The 21863-nt window shown below is 43.8% G+C and overlaps 1 protein-coding gene across 1 annotated transcript in view; it reads left to right on the top strand.

Annotated features, from left to right (window-relative positions):
• The window catches only part of SLC20A2 (solute carrier family 20 member 2), a 68568-nt gene that overhangs the window by 19638 nt on the left and 27067 nt on the right, over window positions 1-21863 (top strand). The window contains exons 2-5 of the mRNA XM_065404660.1: window positions 5784-6335; window positions 14912-15052; window positions 16521-16606; window positions 21346-21442. Of these exons, the coding sequence (XP_065260732.1) occupies window positions 6047-6335; window positions 14912-15052; window positions 16521-16606; window positions 21346-21442 (613 nt within the window). The 5' untranslated portion in view covers window positions 5784-6046. The remainder of the gene's footprint in view (window positions 1-5783; window positions 6336-14911; window positions 15053-16520; window positions 16607-21345; window positions 21443-21863) is intronic.

The following is a 21863-nucleotide window of genomic DNA, read 5'->3' as shown; positions in this document are numbered from 1 at the left end:
AAGACTCTACAACCAAACACAGCGATGTGATTTCTTAACTAAATTATCAAGTATAATGCAAGCTTAATAGCATTTTGGATCTTGAACATAATTAAAGGCAATGTTGTCTATGAGGGATTGTTGACTGGAAGAGAGGACTGAATTTTATCTTTGACTTTAGGCAACTATGCATTGTTGTTTTGTAACTGGAGTTTTGCCCTACTGATTCTTTATGTGGAAGACAATGTAGACTTGCTAGAATGTCTGAGACTCTTTGTAAAGAACTGAGTCACCTTTCAGATTCACTAAAAGTTACACATGGATGACTATGATCCCCAACTTAATCTGGGAACAGACAACTAGTTTAGACATCTCTAAACACTCCTTACTAGGAAAGATACTTTATTCAATAATTTTAAGGATGGGATTTTCAGAACTGGCTGCATAGTTAGCCTCCTAAATCCATATGTAGGCACCGAAATCAATAGCCTGATTTTCCCAAATGTTCACCACCCAGCAAATCCCATTGCTTTCAGCACTTTTTAAAATCAGGCCACTTTTTAGACACCTAAATATGGACTAGAACTAGGATCATAACTATGCATCAAGTTCTACATGTTTTGGTCAAAATGTTCAATTTAGAACATAATTTATTGGTAAACCTGAAAACTCAAATTAAGTTTACTGAAATCTGAAACATTATGATGGAAATTTTACAGTAAATATTTTTTCATATAAATCAGTTTTTCAATTGTATGTTAAACTTAAAATAGTAACGCAAATATCTTTTATAAAGCTAACCCAGGTGCTTTTTTGGGGGGAGGGGGGGATTAAATCTTTGCTAATGTATATTAATAAGAATGTTTTTAATTTCTAGGAAAATGGATCAAGGAATTTTGATTGGGTATTTTAATGTGAAGTTTTACAACAAAGTTTTGTGTGCTTGGGCCTCAGTCCTGTAAACATTTGTGCATATGCTTAACTTTATGCACTCTGAGTTGTCCCATACAAGCCAATGGAACTACTACTCACATGAGCAAAGTTACACACAAGCAAACATCTCTTTAGTACTGTTAATGCAGTTTTCATACTGTGAAATACATAGATACTTGGTCCTGCTTTTGAATAGCAGACTTGTAACTTTTCAAAACTACTTGATCGTGCTAAAAATCCAAGCAGTGACTTCTGAAAATGAGATTTCCCTCCTATCTGTGCCAGTGCTTTGAAAGGGATGGGGGTGGAAGAGAACATTGTTTCTTTTAAGATGAGCTTTATTGGATTGGTTTGTATGGTTAATATAATCATGACGCTATGTTATGTTTGATCAGTGCCCGCCCCCGGCAGAATAACTTGTTAAGAGGAGGCAGATTTTCACATAGTGAATAAATCCCTGGACACACATTGCTTGTCGGTGTTGTCTTGACTGTCTCATGTATTGGAGTTAATTTTGTCCAGGAGCTGCTGTGTAAGTTGTAGAACAGCTTACCCAATGTAAGTTTGTATGTTCAGTTGTGGCTCTGCCGAATGTGATAAGGTATCTATTTTAGATTTCAGACTCTGTATACAATCAGGAGGGAAGTCACTTGAAGAATTAATTTAGCTCCTCTTTCTCTTTGAAACAGCCTGTAAATATTAGGTGAATTTTTAAGATTTGTGTGTCTTTACAAAATCTGTTTTTGGTATCCTTCAATACTTATTGTTTGGTTTCTAGTCCAGGAACTAAAGTCTGTAGTGTCAAACAATAAAAAGGTTTGATTGATTAGCAAGTTTCTACTCATTTGCGGCAAGACAAAATCTCAGTTCTTCTAGCAACAGTTTTTAATTTAAAACCGAATGAGCAACAAGGACTTGTAGCTGCTTGCATTTGTTTTCCCAGCCTATTTCTTTGATTTCTTTACATGGTGAATTGAACCTCTTTAAATAACTAGTTAAACATAACTGCTGTTTGTATTTTCAGTGACTCTTTTCTGCAAACGTTCTGAATTCATTTCACGAACAGAACAAAATGCCCATGTTTAATATTTTGTATGGGTTGAACAGGAACAGTAAAGAGAAGCTTGCTCTTAAAAATATGCGTAAAGGAATTTTTTAGCTGAGATGGGGGCAAGTATTTTTAACCTTTCAGTGGGAGAGAGAGGGAGAGTAGGAACTAATAAATGAAAGTATCCTCTGGAAATTTTAGTAGCAGAAGCTGAGACCCTCCCCCACCCATGTTAAACTTGATCTGAGTCCTTAAAAAACTATGAATAGCAGGACTGCTGCCCTGTAAAGTAATTGCTTAAAACCTTCTTAAACTTTAACAGGAGGGCTGTAGCTGAAATAGGAATTGGCTGATATACTGACTGCTTCTATGTGTACAGTGATTTTTTTTTTTTTAAAGAAGTCAGGGCACCTCTGGTGTCCTGGAGCATAAAACTTGTATCATAGTTGGCCCTATGACAAATGCTATGCCTGTAATTTAGAGCCATATAGGGATGTTCTTTGCCTAGAACCACTTGAATTACACCACCTTTCATGTCACGGATGTAATATCTGCAGCTTAAATAGATAATGTGTGAGTGTTGTGGCCTGTGGAGGAGCAAGGGAAGATAAGAACTATTAATGTGAATTTTAATTTGCTTGTATCTTCAGTTACAAGATGTATTTGATGGTAATAGAATGGAGTGCAAGATCTGTGGGATGCTGTAAAGTCCATAGATCTATAGATAAGGAAGGAAAACTTGACACTCTTTTTGAATGAAAAACACGATTACATGAGAGTTTGAGGGGTGTGGAATAACCTACCAAGTGCTCCAGTGTACTAAGTTTTTAGACAGACTTCTCAATTAGTGGTAGCTAGAAGTGAACTTGCTTTTCATTACGATCAAATGTGATTACTTAAAGAGAAATGTCTATTGTTTTGAACACTGCAGGGGGAAAATCCTGTTGTCTTGTATGTTTTATCATCTAAACTTTTCTAAAGGGTACTGTTACCTAGAAAATGGTAAATTTACCCTTTAATGTTTGCTAATATTCAAGCAGCAAAAAGGGCCTTTTAAACTGAATCTCCCTGAAAAGAGGAATTGTAATTCACCTTTTCTCTTGCAGAATAGATTAAAACATGTTAGCCTAAATCAACTGTTGTGGGGGGAAGAGGTAATGCACAGCAAGGTTCACGTCAGTTTAATTTTTGCCATTGCCTGAATAGATTGTGTCCTAGTTTTCATCAGAGGGAAGATTAAAAGACACCCTGTGGGTTCTCACTCTCTGGTTGCTTGTTTCCTTCATGCAGCATATTTGTTTTGTGTCACTGGTTGGTAATGTATTCTAGTTGACCCCTTGGACTCTGAACTTGGCTTTGTGAGTGTCCCGTTCACCCTTCACCACTGTTGTCTGATGGTTCCTGGCCCTCAGGGATTTCTCTCTTTGATAGCAATTCGTTTGGCTAGAAGAGTAAAAAAAAATTATGCTCTAAATTTCTCACTAGTTTTTCATTAAGGGCTTTTCTGTCTATAGTTGAAAATTTACCAAAATAGCTATTTCAGCATAGTTATTTTGGTATAAGCCCCTGTGTAGACACTCTTACTCCCCAACAGGTATTTTGGTAAATTTCCAAATGTAGACAAGCACTAAGATGAAGTGTTTGTGTTACACCCCAAGTTCATTCCAAAGGTCCCCTCTGAATTCCACATAAATCGGGTATGCACCTACCTGTTTTCTACTCCAACCCATACACCACCGTAGAAAACAGAAGCTCCATTCCCTGGATATCCATCAAGCTTTCGCTTTCCACCTGCAAAGGGCCAGACCCTTCAGGAAATTTCTGAGACTCTTCGTTACCATTGCTGCGCAGATGAAGGGGGAAGAAATCTCACAGAGACTCTAAATGGATCTCAGATTGCATCCTGCTTTGCTGTGAGCCGGTGGAGACTTTTCACCCAAAATGTAAGGCCACACTCAACCAGAGCCCTGGCTACCTTGGTGGCTTCTCTTTAGGGTCTCCTCCTCCTGAAGATCTGTAGAGTGGCAACATGGGGTTCTGTGCGTAACTTTAATAGACATGATGCCCTAATACAACTGTCTTCAGCAGACGCATCCTTCAGTACAGTGGTCCTGTAGTCTGTGGTGTAGCATGGTTCCTCAATGAGACGCCCAGAGCGAATACCTACAGGGACCACAACTTGAAGAAGGAAAGAAGGTGACTTACCTTACGATAATTGGAGTTCTTTAAGATGTTTGGTCCCTATGAATATTCCACTACCCAGCCTACTTCAAATCCTTTACTAGGTATTCGCAATAGAGTAGGAACTGGAGAGGCAGTCAGTCCACACCACCCCTTATGCCCTTGCTTCGGAGCATAAGAACTCGGGGTGCAGGCATGGATCAACAGACAACGATAATAAAAATCTTCCAGTTTCAGGTGCATGAAACGCATGCACACTCCCAATGGAATGCCCATAGGGACCACACATCTCCGAGAGCTCCAGTTATTGGAAGGTAGGTAAGTCATTTTTCTTTTTGCCTGGCTCCCTTTCTTCATCTCCCCTTCACGATGATAATTCGAGAGGGGGAAAATCTGCTGGGGGCTTACATAGATGATGATCAAGCTTTTTAATTTTTTTCCCCTAAAAATATGTATATTGTCTCCTGTTGAGACTATCAAAGTTTAAGGGCTTGAGAGGACTGAGATAAGGTTTGTGTAATTGTGTATGTGAAGAAATAAACCAGGCTTTTTCTCTCTTGAAATCCATTCTTTTCTGTAAATTTTTTGTTTGGAAAATCTGAAGAAGTAGCACGATAAAACTTTAGCCAAAGGATATCAGAACTCTGTCTGAAAGCTACACAAGAACTACTGAAAAATGTATATTTGAGTATAATAGATCCAGTAGTGCATCATACTGTTCAATGAACTAACTAGCTTTCCCTAGGAGGAAAAGAACCTTACATTTATTGTTGTTTAACTTTTTCGTTAAATATCTGTTCTGTAACCTGGATACATATAGATGCATGTAGGTACACTGAAATAAACACTGTGAAAAATCACAGTATGTTCCAGTGATTGGAAGGCCATAAGGCTAAAAGGCTCCAATATTCCCACTACCCAAAAGCCGCAATAGATAAATATTTGGAGACATCTGGATGCCTTCTCCTGTGATGTTTAATGTTTATGGGGGGAGGGATAGCTCAGTGGTTTGAGCATTGGCCTGCTAAACCCAGGATTGTGAGTTCAGTCTTTGAGGGGGGCCACCTAGGGATCTGGGGCAAAATCAGTACTTGGTCCTGCTAGTGAAGGCAGGGGGCTGGACTCAATGACCTTTCAGGGTCCCTTCCAGCTCTATGAGATAGGTATATCTCCATATATTAATAAATATGTTTTCAAAATTAAGGGCCAAGTCCTCACCTGCAGCTGGTGTAAATTCACATAGTCCCATTGAAGTCAATGGGGAAAGGTCAATTTACATCAGCTGAGGATCCGGTTCTAGTTAAGCCATTCACTTACTGCAAGGAAAAAAAAAAAAAGTTATCTCGTTTTTCCGCGAGGACCAATCACATCGTTTGCTTAGAATTTAAAACAAAACAAACTTTAAAAATATATCCTTTCAAAGTGACCCAGTACATTTTTCAGTCACTGATAACGCTAAAAACCTGTATTGCTTTTGAGTTGACCTAATTTTAATCTTGTCTGAATTGCTTTATGGTTAGCACTGTCACGTGCCAAAAATAGATCCCATTAGTGGATTTAAATAATTTATTTACTACTGAAAGGACACACTGTTACAAGCTTTGCAGACTGTTTCACTTTTTCAATCTTTCTTCTGTTCCAGGACAGGACACTGCAGTTGTACCAGTTTTGAAGCAAAATATGGAATGTGTTTCACTGCTGACTGAACCCAGCCAAATGAACAGTATTGACAGTAGTTTGAAAATCAGCAGTTAGCAGTTTGTTCACTACCCAGCCCTTTCCAGAGAGAACTAATTGTTTGCAAGAAATCTGCTTTACAAATCCGTTACAATAACCCTCCAACTTTGTCTATTTAAATATTTGCAAAGGGGAAGCATTTACCTACAAAAGCACACTCTGGGAAAAATGGCAATGGATGAGTACCTGTGGATGGTCATTGTGGGTTTTATTGTCGCTTTTGTTTTGGCATTTTCAGTTGGTGCAAATGACGTTGCCAATTCTTTTGGGACTGCTGTGGGCTCTGGTGTGGTCACTCTGCGCCAGGCCTGCATTTTGGCTTCAGTTTTTGAAACCGCTGGCTCAGTATTATTGGGAGCAAAAGTAGGAGAAACGATTCGGAAAGGTATCATTGATGTTAATCTGTACAACAGCACTGTGGATCTGCTGATGGCAGGAGAAGTTAGTGCAATGGTTGGTAAGTAACCATCTTTCACTTTTGAGTAATAATCTAGTTATAATCCCGTTCATCATGCATTTTTCTATGCCATTTAGACATTCCAGCTTTCAGTACTTACATGTCTGGTTTTTCTTTCTCTTTTAAAAGGAGACCTGGACTACTTTTTTGAGTCTCTTGTTTTTTTTATTGCTTACATTCTAATCACTGATTTTTCTTTAATGTTCATAACTTTTAATTTTTAAAAAAGAACACTCGTTTTGTAAAATGGATTGAATAAATGGTCTAAAGAGGTACTGAACAAGTGACTTTTAATTTGGAAAAGGTATTAATAGGATAATACACCATTTATGGCCACACAAAAAATCTTGAAGAAATGGCAGTTTATGGTGAATACCTATTCTGAGGATTTAGTGAAACTGTTAATTTTACTAGAAGATTAAAATATTCACTTAGACTCTTCACTGACCACATGACTGATTATAATTACTGTATACTTGTTCTAGGACCATAACATTAAAAGGAATAATAGATTAGAGCATGACCAACTTCATGTAATTTTAATCCTTCTGATTCATAGTCCCTCATAAAACTAAAAGATGTGTTTGTTTTTTCTGTCTACTGACATAGCTTTTGTTTGCTTTTAATCTAAGCCTTAGTTAGATCAAATCCTGCATTCAGAGAGAAATGACATTAGTCCCAGACCATGTTCTTGGTTTCTATGCAAGCAGTGCTGTGAACTTTGGAGATGTGTGATAAGAAGGGACAGCAATAAGCCACATTTTAAAAAGGTCCGGGAGAGCCAGAAGGGACCATTTTCAATGTAAAAAACAATTAAAATGAGGCCAGGGTGGTCACCCCAATCTCGCCCTACATGCTCTCTACAACCACTCTACCGTCTTGCCATGTGTTCCTTAAAGCCCCCGCTGCTGGAGTAATCTGATTATGTGGAAATATCTTATTTTTAAAGGAAAGTTTCCACCCCACCCAGCACACGCAAGAGTTCCTCCCTTCAGAATCTCCCCCACCTCTAGCATCCTTCCCTTCTATAGCCACCCATGCATTTCTGTCCAATTCCTCTAAACTCTCTACAGTTTGCATACAGTGCTTGTCAGCAAAGTATCTGCTGCACAAAGCCTAACACACACAGCTGTTTTCTCTGTCCTTTCCTCCAGAACACACTTTGTGTGGGGCTTCAGTCTGAATATCGAGTGCTGGTTTCTCTAATACTGTTAGGAGGTTGTGTGCTCTGGGGTGGGAAGTCAGGATACCTCTTCAAAAGGGGAGATGGCATTCTGTTAGCAGGGCTCCCAGAAGATCTTTGCTTTCTTTCACTAGCCAAGAGGGATAGGAGTCAGTCACATGGGATGCACCCCTTCCCTCCCCCTTCTCTCTTTCCATGACTACTACTTGTGGAGATAATGCCAAATTCTGGGAAGAAGAGTATAATAATATCTCTGGCCCAGTGCCTGACTTATTGTCTGGTAAATCCTCAGACACTAAGCCCTGGTCTACACTGGGGGGGGGGAATAGATCTAAGTTACGCAACTTCAGCTACGTGAATAATGTAGTTGAAGTCGACGTACTTAGATCGATTTACCGTGGTGTCTTCACTGCGGTGAGTCGACTGCTGACGCTCCCTCGTCGACTCTGCTTGCGCCTCTCACGGTCCTGGAGTACAGGAGTTGACGGGAGAGGGCTCGGGGACTAGACTAGACTAGACACGATAAATCGATCCCCACTGGATCGATCGCTGCCCGCCGATCCGGTGGGTAGTGTAGACATACCCTAGGTCTCTCTAGATGTAGGATAGTGCCTTTTTCTAGGTTTGCTAGTACCACTATACTGTATATTTAGACTTGCCAACACGGGGGGAGGGGCTTTTAGCACAGACATAGCTGCATAAATTTAAACTGCCACTTGCTCTGGTGCAGCATACCCTGCTTTGAAGTTGAAGTGACACGTCTGCTGACCGTACATTCTTAATAACCATGATCTCCTTTAGCAGGAAGGCTTCATTTTCCTCATCTGTATCTATTTGACACCCCAGTCCTGGAAACCCCTAGTCCAGGCAAAGGTGACCAAATTTGTAAGCATTGAATACTGCCTGCAAAGGCAACTGGCCAGGAGCTCAAAGAACACAGCTCATTTGCAAAGACATTTATATAAGCCAGTCTGAACTTTGTGACCTGTTGCATTCCTGTCCTCCAGTGATGGCTTTAAAAAATAAATTCCACATTTTAAATCTCTGAGTTAATGAAATAAAGTTCACTAACCACAAATGCTCTTTTTCTTTGCCTTGATTCTCTCTCCAAATTTCCTTCCTTTCTTATCCATACCAATTGCTTTTTTTCCTTTGTGTTTTTCTCTCTTCCTTTTAATCAGGTTGTTTTTCTCCTTTTCTTTTTCTCCCTTTTCTTTGGGCTTGGAAAACAATTTTTCTCCCCCTCTCTACATGGAATGGACTCTTACCCACCATGATCACACTATTGTGCACGGGGTCTGCTTTAGTAATTTGAGGAGGGTCAATGAAATGATTCTTCAGGGCACACCTAAACGTAACTCTCTTTATATAAAGAGCAACAGCAGCAGTGGAGCTTCGCTACTTAGTCTGGGGCTGTGCATAGTTCCCAACATTTAAAATGTTTCATTGAATTGGTTTCCCAGTAAGCTGGAGGTTTGGGGACCATTAGGATTTGGGGGGCATTTTGGTGAATTTTACCACTTGTAGAGCATCAACCAATTGTCACAATATCCCGATGCAGTGGATAACTATTACCCCAGTGTTATTGATAGGAAACTCAGGCAGACAGTTTAGGTGACCTGACTAAGGCAGCAGAGGGAGACAGTGTCACAGCTGGGATTAGAAAGCCTGGAGTCCCTTGCTCTCAGTCCTGTGCTTGGTCCACTCTTCCCAGCTGCCTCTTGCACTACGGCCACGTGCCCAGCACAGGAGTCAGATCAGCGCAGGCAGCTGACTAGGAGGGGGAACTTGCAGCAGCCATGCTCATAGCATTTACTCACAGTTGCAGATTGGTCTGAGGTCCCCCAAAAACCCTGGACTTCCTAAGTCTCAAAGGCCAGCCCTAGGTGGTCACAGTGGGAGCAGTGCAAAGCCTGTGGTCTTTATAAAATAATGACAAAGATGGAGAATGTTTGTAGTGGTGTTCTAGCCGTGTTGATCCCAGGATCTAAAAGAGACAAGGTGAGTGAGGTAATGTCTTTTATTGGACCAACTTCTGCTTTTGAGCTGCACAGGTCCAGACAATCAGGGGCCTCCGTGACTTTGGGCTTTGCAGGCTCCAAAAGCTAATTCTGCCCTCACCCAAATTGTATTTCCCTCTGGTCCCCAATCTCCGGCCTTAAGTATATCCAGGTCACCTTTATTCCTTGGGTCTTACCATCTAATAGTGCCCCAATTACTTTCTCTCTAGCACTCCAACCTTCTGCTGGCTGGGGATGATAAAATAAGGGATAGTATCAGACCTTGTATATTCGCTAGCAATCTTGCCACAATTCCAGCATGGCTTTGGTTTTGTTGCACATATTTTTGTGACCTATCAGGGACGGAGCCAAGTATATTCTATTTATAAAAAAAAAATTGCTACATAATTTACAATTTTATATCTGGTTGACCTAGCTGATCTTTTTACAGACTCTACCACGTCTTCTCATTCACAGCACATCCCACGTGCTGGCCTCAAAAGTTTATAAGTTCATCTATTCTTATTTTAGAGTAGGACAACAGAAAGCTATAAATTACAGAGCAGGTGCTCCTTGTTTCAGCTAGGGCTTCCAATAGGGGTAGAAGTGCCAGTTGTTTTGGGACAGAGTCCCGGGAGAGATTAGTTTTACTAGTTGACTTCCATATTGAGCTATATGCAGTGCCAAGATTGAATAGCTCCATCTCTGTCAGAGGGAAATTTGATCATGAAATAGCTGATTTAAAATAATAAATCCTTGTTCAAACCTGTCTAAAGCATTTGCATAAGTGTACCTTGGGTTCTACCATCATGTTCGTTGATCAGAGTTAAATGTGTCAGGTTGGACAGTCTCAGCCAGAGTTTCCTAATAAAGGTAATGTTGATGAGCTGGTGCTTACTCAGGTGATACTTGTCCTAGCAGTGGGCATTGGTATCATAAAATTTCAGACCCCATCCTCAGAAGGGCTTGAATGGGTTAGGTCCCCCATTTGGAGTCATTCCCAGAATCACATTAGGAGTATTGGGCTTCTCTTCTCCTGCTCCTGTCACTTCCAGCCCCTGCCTTCCTCTTTTTGAGCAACGCTCAGTCTGACTTGTCTCACCTCTCCCTCTCCGTTACTATTATCCGCTGCCCACACAGCCCCTCCGTCCACCTTCCTTTGTGACTCCTGTCTCTCCCTCTCCTCACAGTCCATCCACTTGTCTCCCTTGGCCTTCCACTTCCATGTTGATGGCCTTTGCCTGCCACTGACTGCCCACCTCTTTGCTCTTTCTGCCTTGTTTGATCTTGAACCCTAGATCAACTCGTCTACTTGCCAAAACAGTCTTCACAAAGCACTGCTCCCTCTGGTCTTCCAATTCTGGTCATCACCTTGTCTCCTCAGCATCACCCACCTGTCCCTTATCCGTTGCCGCTCCACCCAGCGCTTCTGTAGCTTTCAATCCCCCAATGTTTTCTCTGCCACATCACGTCTTCCCTCTCTCTCCTCACTCTCGTCCATTGAGTCACTTGTGGTGCTCCTGAACCTTCTCACAGTGCTCTGTTTCAGCACTTCAGGGGCCTCGTCTGGTGCATAATCTTTTCAGCATGTTACCCTGTGAACTCTGAAGGCCCGAGAGCTCTCTTGTGAGGCACCCTAGAGAGGCTCCTGTAAATCCTCAGAGTAGGAAATTTGAATCAGCCAAGACCCCAGAGTGTCAGGACTGGGACGCATCAGTACACGCCCATTTGCCCTCTGCCAAGCCCAGCAGGGCAGCGTCCCCTCCAGAGCATCTGGCACTGTCGCCCTAGAAGCAGAGGACTCCTTCAAGCACTGGCTTCTCTACACAGTTGCAGCCGTGGTGCTGAGCTCCAAGGAGAGACTGAGGCAGGAGGCAGCAGCTTCCTGTCTGCTTCTGTCACAGCCCCCAACTCCCAGGAGGCTCCATGCCAAGGCCTCCAGAGTTTCCCTGCTACTAGGAGCAGAGAGGGGACAGGGATTCTGGGTAACAATATCTGCTAAGAGACCTTGCTCAGTCATTGAGGGTCTCGGCAAAGCACTCAGTACTGGCTGCAGTGTGTTGGGAGAGGTAGGATCTCTCAGGGCAGCAGGGGTGCTGTGGCTGGTGCTCCCTGGCACAGGAAGATTTGGTCTGGATGCAGAGTTCCGACCTCTAGTGCAGCCCGTGTCAGAGCCCTATGAACTTCTGTCAATGCGCCAACCCTCACCCATCACAGAGACAATTCAAGCCACTTGAAGCCTCTACCTGGGCCAGTCTGTCCTCACTTTGAGCTGAAGGACCTTGCCTGTTAGCGAGAAGGGAAAGCAAAGGACCTCTGCTTTCCACAGGTGACAGAGCATCCATCCTGGGACCAGAAGTTCCTTGATCTGCCAGAAAAAGTCAGGGAACTTCCTGTTTGTCCGTATGGCCTGCCTAAAGGGTTCCCCAGCTCCTGCAAGTGACAAGTAGCAAAGGGCACAGCAAGGCACCCTGGTCTCTATGCTATTGAGCAGTAGGCCTCTTGACCACTTCGACTAGGGTGAGCTGCCTGGTCCAAGAGACAACCACCCACTCAGGGAAGATTTATTTCATCCTGTAGCCACCAGAGAAAATACAAATTTAGTTCTGGGTGTAAAATCTGTGTCCAGTGCCTAAAAAGCCAAAGTTAGCAGGGACTTGTGAGAAACTGAGCCAAAGAGATTGCAGCCATAAGGAGACCGTTGAGCCCAGCATTTGGAGATATGCCCAGGTTGTGACCTCAATTGCCTGCATCAGGCCAATCAACCTGACTCTTTAGCGTCAATAATTATGGTTTCGAGAGAAGTAACCTGCCTGACCCCATGTGTCAAACCCGTGAGATGGGTCTATTTTACAGTCTCACCATTTACCTCCAGGAAGAGCTGAACTTTATTTTCTGCACAGATTGTGGCTTGCTCTGATTTTGATTCAACAGGGCCCCCTGGAGTGCGCAGCCTAGGCCACCATCGCCTTGTGAAAGAGACAGGATTCTGTGGCAGGACTGAAAGACTGCATTTTGATCCACCAGTGGCATCCTAGATGCATAAGGAATTCAGTCAGCTGGGGATTTGGGGGGAGGTATCCTGCAAGGTCACTATCCAGTGGCCCCTGCCTAGTATTCTTTCGGCTCTAATCCCAGTCTTGAACTCTGGGGTATCTCCTACTGTCATGGTATAACCTGTTGATGTGTCCTCTTGACCCTATTCTTACTCCTTTTCTAATTCCCACCCTCTATCATCTCTCTTGGCATGCTCTGGTTTTCCAAAACCTAAAAATCCTCTCCCTCAGCCCCATCTGTCTCTTCAACTTCCTTCCTTTTCTCTGGAATATGCATTCTGTTCCCACTGCCTTCCTCCTCTAATTCTCTGTTGCAGTGGTTCTCAACCTTTCCCATACCTGAACTGCCCTCAGACTCTGCCCTCTTAGCAATATGCAAAGGGTATGGTAGCCACTCTCTCCGACACCTGTCTGACCCCCAGGTTGAGAATCAATGTCGCCCTTTGCCCATAGACCGAAGCATTCAGAGAAAACCACTGCTGGTCAGTAAGGTATTCAGCGAGGGCAGAGCCACATTCAGCAAGGAAAATCTTGTGTCTTCTCTGAGCAATATCCAGCGATTCTAAACTTTGCCATGTGAAAGCCAACGAACGTCAGTGTAGAAGAGGAGCAGCCAGTGTTGAATGCCCTTTTTGTCACATAAAGTAGCAAAGAGGGGTGTACTGGTGGGCTTACCTGTGTTAAAGTTCATAACTTTTCCAACCTCAACTACCTTTTTTCAGTTCCACTGACATTGTCTCTGCCACCAAAGCTTCCTGGCGAATTGAACAATGTGTGCAAATGAATGGGATGTACTCAGTGCCTTTGAATGGAGCAGGCCGAGTTCCCAGTCCAGACAGCAATGGCACTGGAATATTGCCTGGATGTTAAGACCTTGAGCTTGACAAACTAGCATTAGCGTTCTCTTGATGCACTGCTCTAGTTATTTGCTCACACTGTGTCTGTCCCTTAATTGTGAATCTAGTTCCTTCTCTGATTTTTCTTTTCCTTGCCTTACCACTCATCACCCAGCAAAAGCATTGCTGTTCCTACCTAGGCTGGGATACTCAGCCCCTTTGGAGCATCTCTGTGTTGCTTCATGCACCCCTGGTAGTCAGAGTTGTTGAAAGGGCATTGCACCCTCCAGGAGTCACCTTCGCAAAGCACCCAAAATGCACCACAATGTTCTGCTGCCAAGTAACTGGACTTGCTCCAGCAACATTTGAGACTAAGAACCTCCACAGCTTATTGGTCAAACCTTTCATGTCTCTTTGGGCTTTGCTGGGATATTCATGTCTCATAGGGGTATGGCATGGCTTCCGTATGAGGAGAGATTAGTAAGACTGGGACTTTTCAGCTTGGAAAAGAGACGACTAAGAGGGGATATGATAGAGTTTTATAAAATCATGACTGGTGTGGAGAAAGTAAATAAGGAGTGTTATTTACTCCTTCTCATAACACAAGAACTAGGGGTCACCAAATGAAATTAATAGACAGCAGGTTTAAAACAAACAAAAGGAAGTATTTTTTCCACACAATGCACAGTCAACCTGTGGAACTCCTTGCCAGAGGATGTTGTGAAGGCCAAGACTATAACAGGGTTCAAAAAAGAACTAGATAAATTCATGGAGGATAGGTCCATCAATGGCTATTAGCCAGGATGGGCAGGGATGGTGTCCCTAGCCTCTGTTTGCCAGAAGTTGGGAATGGGCAGCAGGGGCTGGATCACTTGGTGATTACCTGTTCTGTTCCTTTCCTCTGGGGCACCTGGCATTGGCCACTGTCGGAAGACAGGACACTGGGCTAGAGGGACCTTTGGTCTGACCCAGTATGGCCGTTCTTATGTTTGCCCTGTATGCATGAGGGTATCAGCAGTCTTTATCGAAAGTGAGTTTTTTCCCCAGCAGCCACTCTTATGCTTATTAGCTCTGACTCTATGCACAAACTGATTAAATGGGTTATAAGGGTTAAAAGCTACACAAAAGCAGCACAGCTGTAGTAAAGCACTTCTGTGCCAACCCAATGTCCCGTTAGCCTGAACTAGACAACAGGAGAGATGTGAACTAAAGATAAACCTGGTCTGTAAATATTGGAGTGATCAGGAAGTGCTGTTTGTAAGACAGAATCTCAAGGAGATTTGAAGTTCAGAGCTCGGTTATGTCAATGTGTCCTTCTAGCGGCTGACGGAACATCATAAAGAATGTTTTGTTCTAGTTTCTATTGTGGGTGCAGGGAGTAGGCAGCTCTGGGAGAGGAATGTGAGCATGTGGTTGAGAGAGCCATGCAGTACACTGTTGTTATTGTTGGTGCTATTATCATTGTTTATATCTGATATTTTCCTCCCTTTTCAACTTCTAGGTTCTGCTGTTTGGCAGCTGATTGCCTCTTTCTTGAAACTCCCAGTATCTGGGACCCACTGCATAGTGGGTGCTACCATTGGATTCTCACTTGTTGCGATCGGTACGCAGGGTGTTCAGTGGATGCAGCTTGTCAAGATTGGTAATTGACATTTCCTTTTATGCGTGAGGGTATGTGGAAAATCATGCACTGACTGCAAACGTTTTTACAGAAATACTCTCTCATGATTTTAATGTGCTGTATTTAACTTCCATCCCCCTCAAATCCTGCTGTTCAGAAGGGATGTGTGTGTCATGTTCACTAAGGGCTAGATAGTGGCTTGAGGCACCGCCCCGAGCAAGGGGTGGTGTGCAAACTGCATCACCCCAGGAGTAGCTCTGGGAGACTTTGTTCCTCAGGGGCACTCCCTGGGCTGACAGTTCCTCCCCTGCTCACTCCCAAGGGGTAGTACTTTTGGTGGTGGCTGATACCAGCAGCAAATTATGACATCTCCCTTCTCTTCTCTTCTCTCCTCACACACACACAGGCTCAGCTGTACTGGTCAGCAAATGAGGGGTGGAGCCAAGGTGCCCCTCATCCTCCACCCCACACACACACCCCTGCTCCGAGGAGGGAATAAGCATTCACACAGCACCCACCTACGCTTGAGCACCTGGTCCCAAGATCTAGGGTAGCCCCTGTAGGAGTTTAAGGGGGTTCTTACCACTCTGCATGGGCATGTAGTCCAAGTCACGCTCTAGCCCTACGTTTGTTTTTATGGAGAAGGTACTAGCGTACCACAGGGGCATTTGACTAATTGAAACTACAATTTTTTTAAAATTCTGTTCTTATATTTTTGTTGAAGGTAAAATAGCCGAAAGGCAAGCGTGAAATATCAGTGTGCGCAAAACTTTTAAACTGATCAGTCTGTTCTTAAAACCACGCGTCCCAAACCATCAGCACTCTTGGGTGGGATTTTCAGAAGCGTTCAGCGCTGGCTTAACTCTGCTTCCAGGGAAAGCAGTGTGAGTTTTACCCCTGACTGCATGGGGAGAAGAGCGAGGTCAGCTCTGAGCACTTTTGACAATTGTAAAAAGTTATTTGCCTTGTCAAAACTCAGATCACAACAGTATATTCTGTAACTTGTTGCAATAAATCTTGGCCCTGATCCTGTGAGTTGCCCCTAACAGGCAGTTCCCTGTGCCTGCACCGAGTCCCACTGAATTCAGTAGGGCTCTAAACGGGAACAGGGGTCTGCTCACCCAGAGCAGCTTTCAGGATTCAGGGCCATAAAGATTAACCGAAGATCAGGATTCTTATTCCGATAGCATTCAGCCATGGGAAAATTCTTGTGAGTGGTGCAGTTGCTGTAATTGCAATGTTATTCTGGAAACCTCTTGCGTGAGATTTTCAAAAGTGCTTAGCATTAGTGGGAGTTGACGTAAGCCAGTGCTGAATGCTTTTGGAAATCCTAGGAGAGCACCCAAGCTATATAATCGCAATGCCAGCTGTGCGAGAAGAATCAACATAAACATTGTCCATTGGTTATTTTCCTATTTGATAAATACAGAACTTCCTCAATTACATGGGATGTTACCACTTATTGTTTATTATATCCTTTTTTCCTCAGTTGCCTCTTGGTTTATTTCCCCACTGTTATCTGGTTTGATGTCTGGACTGCTGTTTCTGCTGATTAGATTCTTAATTTTAAAGAAGGTAAGGGGCTAGCAACTCTCCGCTCCAGTGCATGGAGGTCATGACGGCTGTGCACCATTTGGTTGTTGACACTTCCAAGGAGTTAAAAGGGTGCTATGTAAATCTAAAGCATTTATTTTAATATACACTACTTCACTGGGACATGACATATTGGGATGGCTGCTTTATCAGCATATCTCCTTGAAAATGGCTTTGCACAATGATGATAAATGATAATGAATGCTGCTTAACCAGGACAGTGCTAGCGTAACCTTTATTTAATAGGAGTGAATTAGCTAGTGCCAAGTAACAAAACAGAGTTTAACAGGTGTGAAATTCTAAGCTCTGGTTTTCTGGTACACCAGAAGTCAAAAAAAGATTGAGGTGTACGTTATCCTGGGTGCTCAGGAAGCCGCAATCGGTGGCGGCTGGGTTTCAGTGGCTTCAGTTGAGGTGAGGGCAGCAGCATCCAGGAAGCAATAAATCAAATAGTTCCACATTGTGGAATTTACAAGCTCTGTCTGCATTTGTTTGCAAACCAGCAGTGCTTGAAGTCAGATGCTCCTTTATTATCATTTTCTGCCTCCCTCAGACCTCCCAATCTGCTGTGGCCCAAATGTGGGATGCAGTGTCACGGAGACCCAAAACAAGGAGAACAAAAAAAACCATACAGGAAATTTAAATAGATGCAGTATTAATTCCTTTGGCATAAGTAACTCTTCAGTAACCTCAGCTTCATTCTTTATTTCTAATATAAATAAATGTCAATAATAAAAGTGGAGGGATGCCACATTTGTGTGGGATATGAAGAACTTTGGGATTATAATGCATCATGTCCTACCTTTCATGTGGGACATTTCAGTGAGATGGTCTCCCTCACCCCCTTGCTTTTTAAACCTGTGAAATGAAATGCAAAAAACATACATAGAACAACAATCAAACCATATATCTAAGCACTCAAAACTCAGGAAAAGTCACAGTTTAGGCTGAAAATGCAACTTAAAACTCAGCCCACTTGTGTGTATGAATTACATGATGGCATATTTCACAAAAAACATATACAATTTTTTGTACAACGTTAGATACACATGGGTAGCAACTTGTACAACTGTGTATGTAACACAGTAGTTCTTCGAATATGTGTCAGTGTGGATCCCACTGTTTGGTGAGAGGTGCCTCATGTGTGAGACCAGAGTGTTTTTGTATAGCGGTGTCTGTCCGGGCTGTGCATGCCTCCTCCTGCTCCCATATACGGGGGGTAAAAAGGATGGGATGGTCATGACCCTCCTCTCAGTTCCCTCGCATTTGGCAGTGAGATAGACCCTGGTGAGTGTCCAACCCGCTAATTCTAAGCTTTGGCTAAACCTTCTACAAACAGTCAGAACTCTTCTGATTCTTCTACATACAACCGCCATGATCTGTATCAACTCATCTGGACTGAGTATTATTGGTTAGGCCCCATCCTTCCTGCCCCCACATTACATTCCCGCCCTCTTCCATACAAGGTTACTTAGCATGGTGGACTCAAAACCTGCGGGCTTCAAACCCTGTCCATCCTGGAATGGTCTAATTCCACAGAAAGATGTACACAGTAAGTGTTTCTTCTGCCTAGGAGAGTCACATACATTGAGCAGACGTTTGTGCCTATCCTTCAGTGGTCACTGCCATGGAAAGACCTTCCAGCTTCACCTACAAGGCTCAGCTGCCACCAGCCATGTCTGGGTACTGACCAGTCCAATGCCTGTCCTAAGAGCCAGCCGTATTCATGTGGTATGCTGCCACTGCCCTGTTGGGGTTACTGGGGTCCACCATCCATGTATTGAGAAGGTCAATTGGTGACCAGAGTGGCCATGCAAACAGTTATGGATGTCTTTGACACTATGGCCAGGTCTGTGGCCGCTGTAGTAACAATGTGTGGAACACTGTGGCTCCAGGCACTGGGAATCCCCAGAGAGGTACAGGCCATGATCGAGGACTCGCAGAGCTGTTTAGCAAGCAGATAGTACTCTATGCTCATTAAGACTTGTGATGCTGCACGAGATGCCAGCAGACAAGAAGCTACATGCTTTGGACGTGTCCAGAATTTTGATCTATTTTCTTAATAGGCCCAACCCTTTCTGGCTGTCTCTCTCCTTGTTTGTGGCCAGTTCTGGCACCCATCAGAAGGCCAAGCCATCTAGTGATAGAGAACCTCCAAATGGATCACAATGTGTGTTTCCACCTTCTTTCAGATGGCTGGCGAGTCTCTCCCTCTGAACATCAATGCATACTCCACCAGGGCACAGGCAGCCTCTTCCGCCTGCTACAGGAACATTCCAGTCTCTGAGATCTGCAAGGCTGTAGGCAAGCCACTGACTCCTTGTAAACATTATGCCTTTGACAGGACAGCCAGGTCAAGTGCCAAGCTCAGGAGAGCAGTACTGCTACCACTGTTTGACTGATACAGTTGAAACGCCTCACTCCGACCATCCAGAGTAGATGCTGCTTGCCAGTCACCTGTAGTGGGATCTACAATGACACGTACTCAAAGAAGAGAGAATGGTTACTTGGCCTAGAGTAACTGGATCTTTGAGATGTGGTCCGTGTGGAACCTGTGACTCATCCTCAGCTGCCAATGGAACCGTGAGGGAACAGAGAATCATAGAATATCAGGGTTGGAAGGGACCTCAGGAGGTCATCTAGTCCAACCCCCTGCTCAAAGCAGGACCAACACCAACTAAATCATCCCAGCCAGGGCTTTGTCAAGCCGGGCCTTAAAAACCTCTAAGGATGGAGATTCCACCACCTCCCTAGGTAACCCATTCCAGTGCTTCACCACCCTCCTAGTGAAATAGTGTTTCCTAATATCCAACCTAGACCTCCCCCACTGCAACTTGAGACCATTGCTCCTTGTTCTGTCATCTGTCACCACTGAGAACAGCCGAGCTCCATCCTCTTTGGAACCCCCCTTCAGGTAGTTGAAGGCTGTTATCAAATCCTCCCTCATTCTTCTCTTCTGCAGACTAAACAAGCCCAGTTCCCTCAGCCTCTCCTCATAAGTCATGTGCCCCAGCCCCCTAATCATTTTCATTGCTCTCCGCTGGACACTCTCCAATTTGTCCACATCCTTTCTGTAGTGGGGGGCCCAAAACTGGACGCAATACTCCAGTTGTGGCCTCACCAGTGCTGAATAGAGGGGAATAATCACTACCCTCGATCTGCTGGCAATGCTCCTACTAATGCAGCCCAATATGCCGTTAGCCTTCTTGGCAACAAGGACACACTGCTGACTCAATCCAGCTTCTCATCCACTGTAATCCCCAGGTCCTTTTCTGCAGAACTGCTGCTTAGCCAGTCGGTCCCCAGCCTGTAGCAGTGCATGGGATTCTTCTGTCCTTAGTGCAGGACTCTGCACTTGTCCTTGTTGAACCTCATCAGATTTCTTTTGGCCCAATCCTCCAAATTGTCTAGGTCACTCTGGACCCTATCCCTACCCTCCAGCGTATCTACCACTCCTCCCAGTTTAGTGTCATCTGCGAACTTGCTGAGGGTGCAATCCATCCCATCATCCAGATCATTAATAATGTTGAACAAAACCGGCCCCAGGACAGACCCCTGGGGCACTCCGCTTGATACTGGCTGCCAGCTAGACATCGAGTCGTTGATCACTACCCGTTGAGCCCGACAATCTAGCCAGCTTTCTATCCACCTTATAGTCCATTCATCCAGCCCATACTTCTTGAACTTGCTGGCAAGAATACTGTGGGAGACCGTATCAGAAGCTTTGCTAAAGGGAGAGGGAGAGTCCTGGCTGACCTACCCTTAGTGCCCTGGCATGAGGAGGCATGGGGTACATGCACAGCCCCAACAGATCCTGCTATTCAAAAAAACTCAGGTCTTGTGCACATGAGGTAGATGCAAAACTACAGTGAGACCCCCATGACTACAACATCTTAAAGACCTGTAACTATTGGGTAATAGCAGTTCTTTACACTGAACAGCCTTACTTGTGAGGCACAAAAGGATTTATATGAATTTTCACTGTTACACTCATCTGCTACATTTATACATGTGGCTGTCAATATGCTACACCGATTTAATACAATTACCTATTTAGCACATGCAGAAACCTTTGTCAGCAGATGGAAACATTCAGTGTTTTAAACAGAGGCTAGAAATAGGTTTTTAGAAATCACTGACTAGGTCACTGCAGTAATACCAGTAATACCTAGAGCCCTAGCAAGATCAGGGCTCCATGGAACTGGGTTCTGTACAAACACACAGTGAGAGAGTCCTTGCCCCAAAGAGCTTAGAGTCTAAATAGACAAGACAGATAAATGGGTGGGTGGGTAAATAGAGACACAGAGAGATGAAGTGACCTGCCCAAGGCCATTCAACAGGTCAGTGGCAGAGCCAGGGACAGAACCTAGGTCTCCTGACTGGAGTCCAGCGCCCCATCCACGAGACAATGCTGCCGCCCATATTTTTAAATTACTCGCCATTGAACTGCTATGCTGACCTTCTTCCCCAAGCTGCTATCCTATTTGTGACTGGAGGCACCATTGCTATGAAAGTAGGTTTTATGAATAATCATACAAACCCAAATCTTTTCCTCACCATCTACCCAGGGTAACTGGGTTGGAGAGTAGGGAACACAGTGGTTGGAAATAGGGGGGGAAAGCCAAAAAATGGGTGATTTTTTTTCTCAACCTTTGCTAGTCCTGGTTCTTGTGTACACAACAAACCCATGTGACTTTTCCTCTTTTCTCATTATTATGCAGGAAGACCCTGTACCCAATGGTCTTCGTGCACTTCCAGCGTTCTATGCTGCTACAGTAGCCATTAATGTGTTTTCCGTCATGTACGCAGGGGCACCAGGTGAGTGCAAACTCTTGCATGTGAAGTCCAGAAGGAAAGCTTTGTTCTGCCACACATTAGTAGTAATTCATTTTGTATTTGCTAACAGGTCCTGATGTGCACCGTTGAATAATAATAAAAACTTAATGCATGTTAAGTTCTTATGTTAACAAATAATACAGGCAAAGGATTAGTAGATCTCACTCCATTAGTCTCCCAGAACCTTAATGGTTGTCTTGATTTTTTTAAATACAAATGTATGACAATCTGAAGATCAAGCAGTCTGTTCAGTGGAGGGTTTTATCTTTTTACTCTTAGCTCCATTGCTGCCCTCTTCTCCGTCACTCGTGGCTTCCTAGGAGGCGCAGGACCAGCCCACTTGGATTCTTTCGGGATGTTTTGCCATAGAGGACCTAGTGCTGCAGTCCCTCTAGTGCTGCTT

The sequence above is a fragment of the Emys orbicularis genome, chromosome 5 (assembly GCF_028017835.1).
Source record: "Emys orbicularis isolate rEmyOrb1 chromosome 5, rEmyOrb1.hap1, whole genome shotgun sequence".
Lineage (NCBI taxonomy): Eukaryota > Metazoa > Chordata > Testudines > Emydidae > Emys > Emys orbicularis.
The sequence above is the reverse complement of the archived record's forward strand: the minus strand, read 5'-3'. Positions and strand labels throughout refer to the sequence as shown.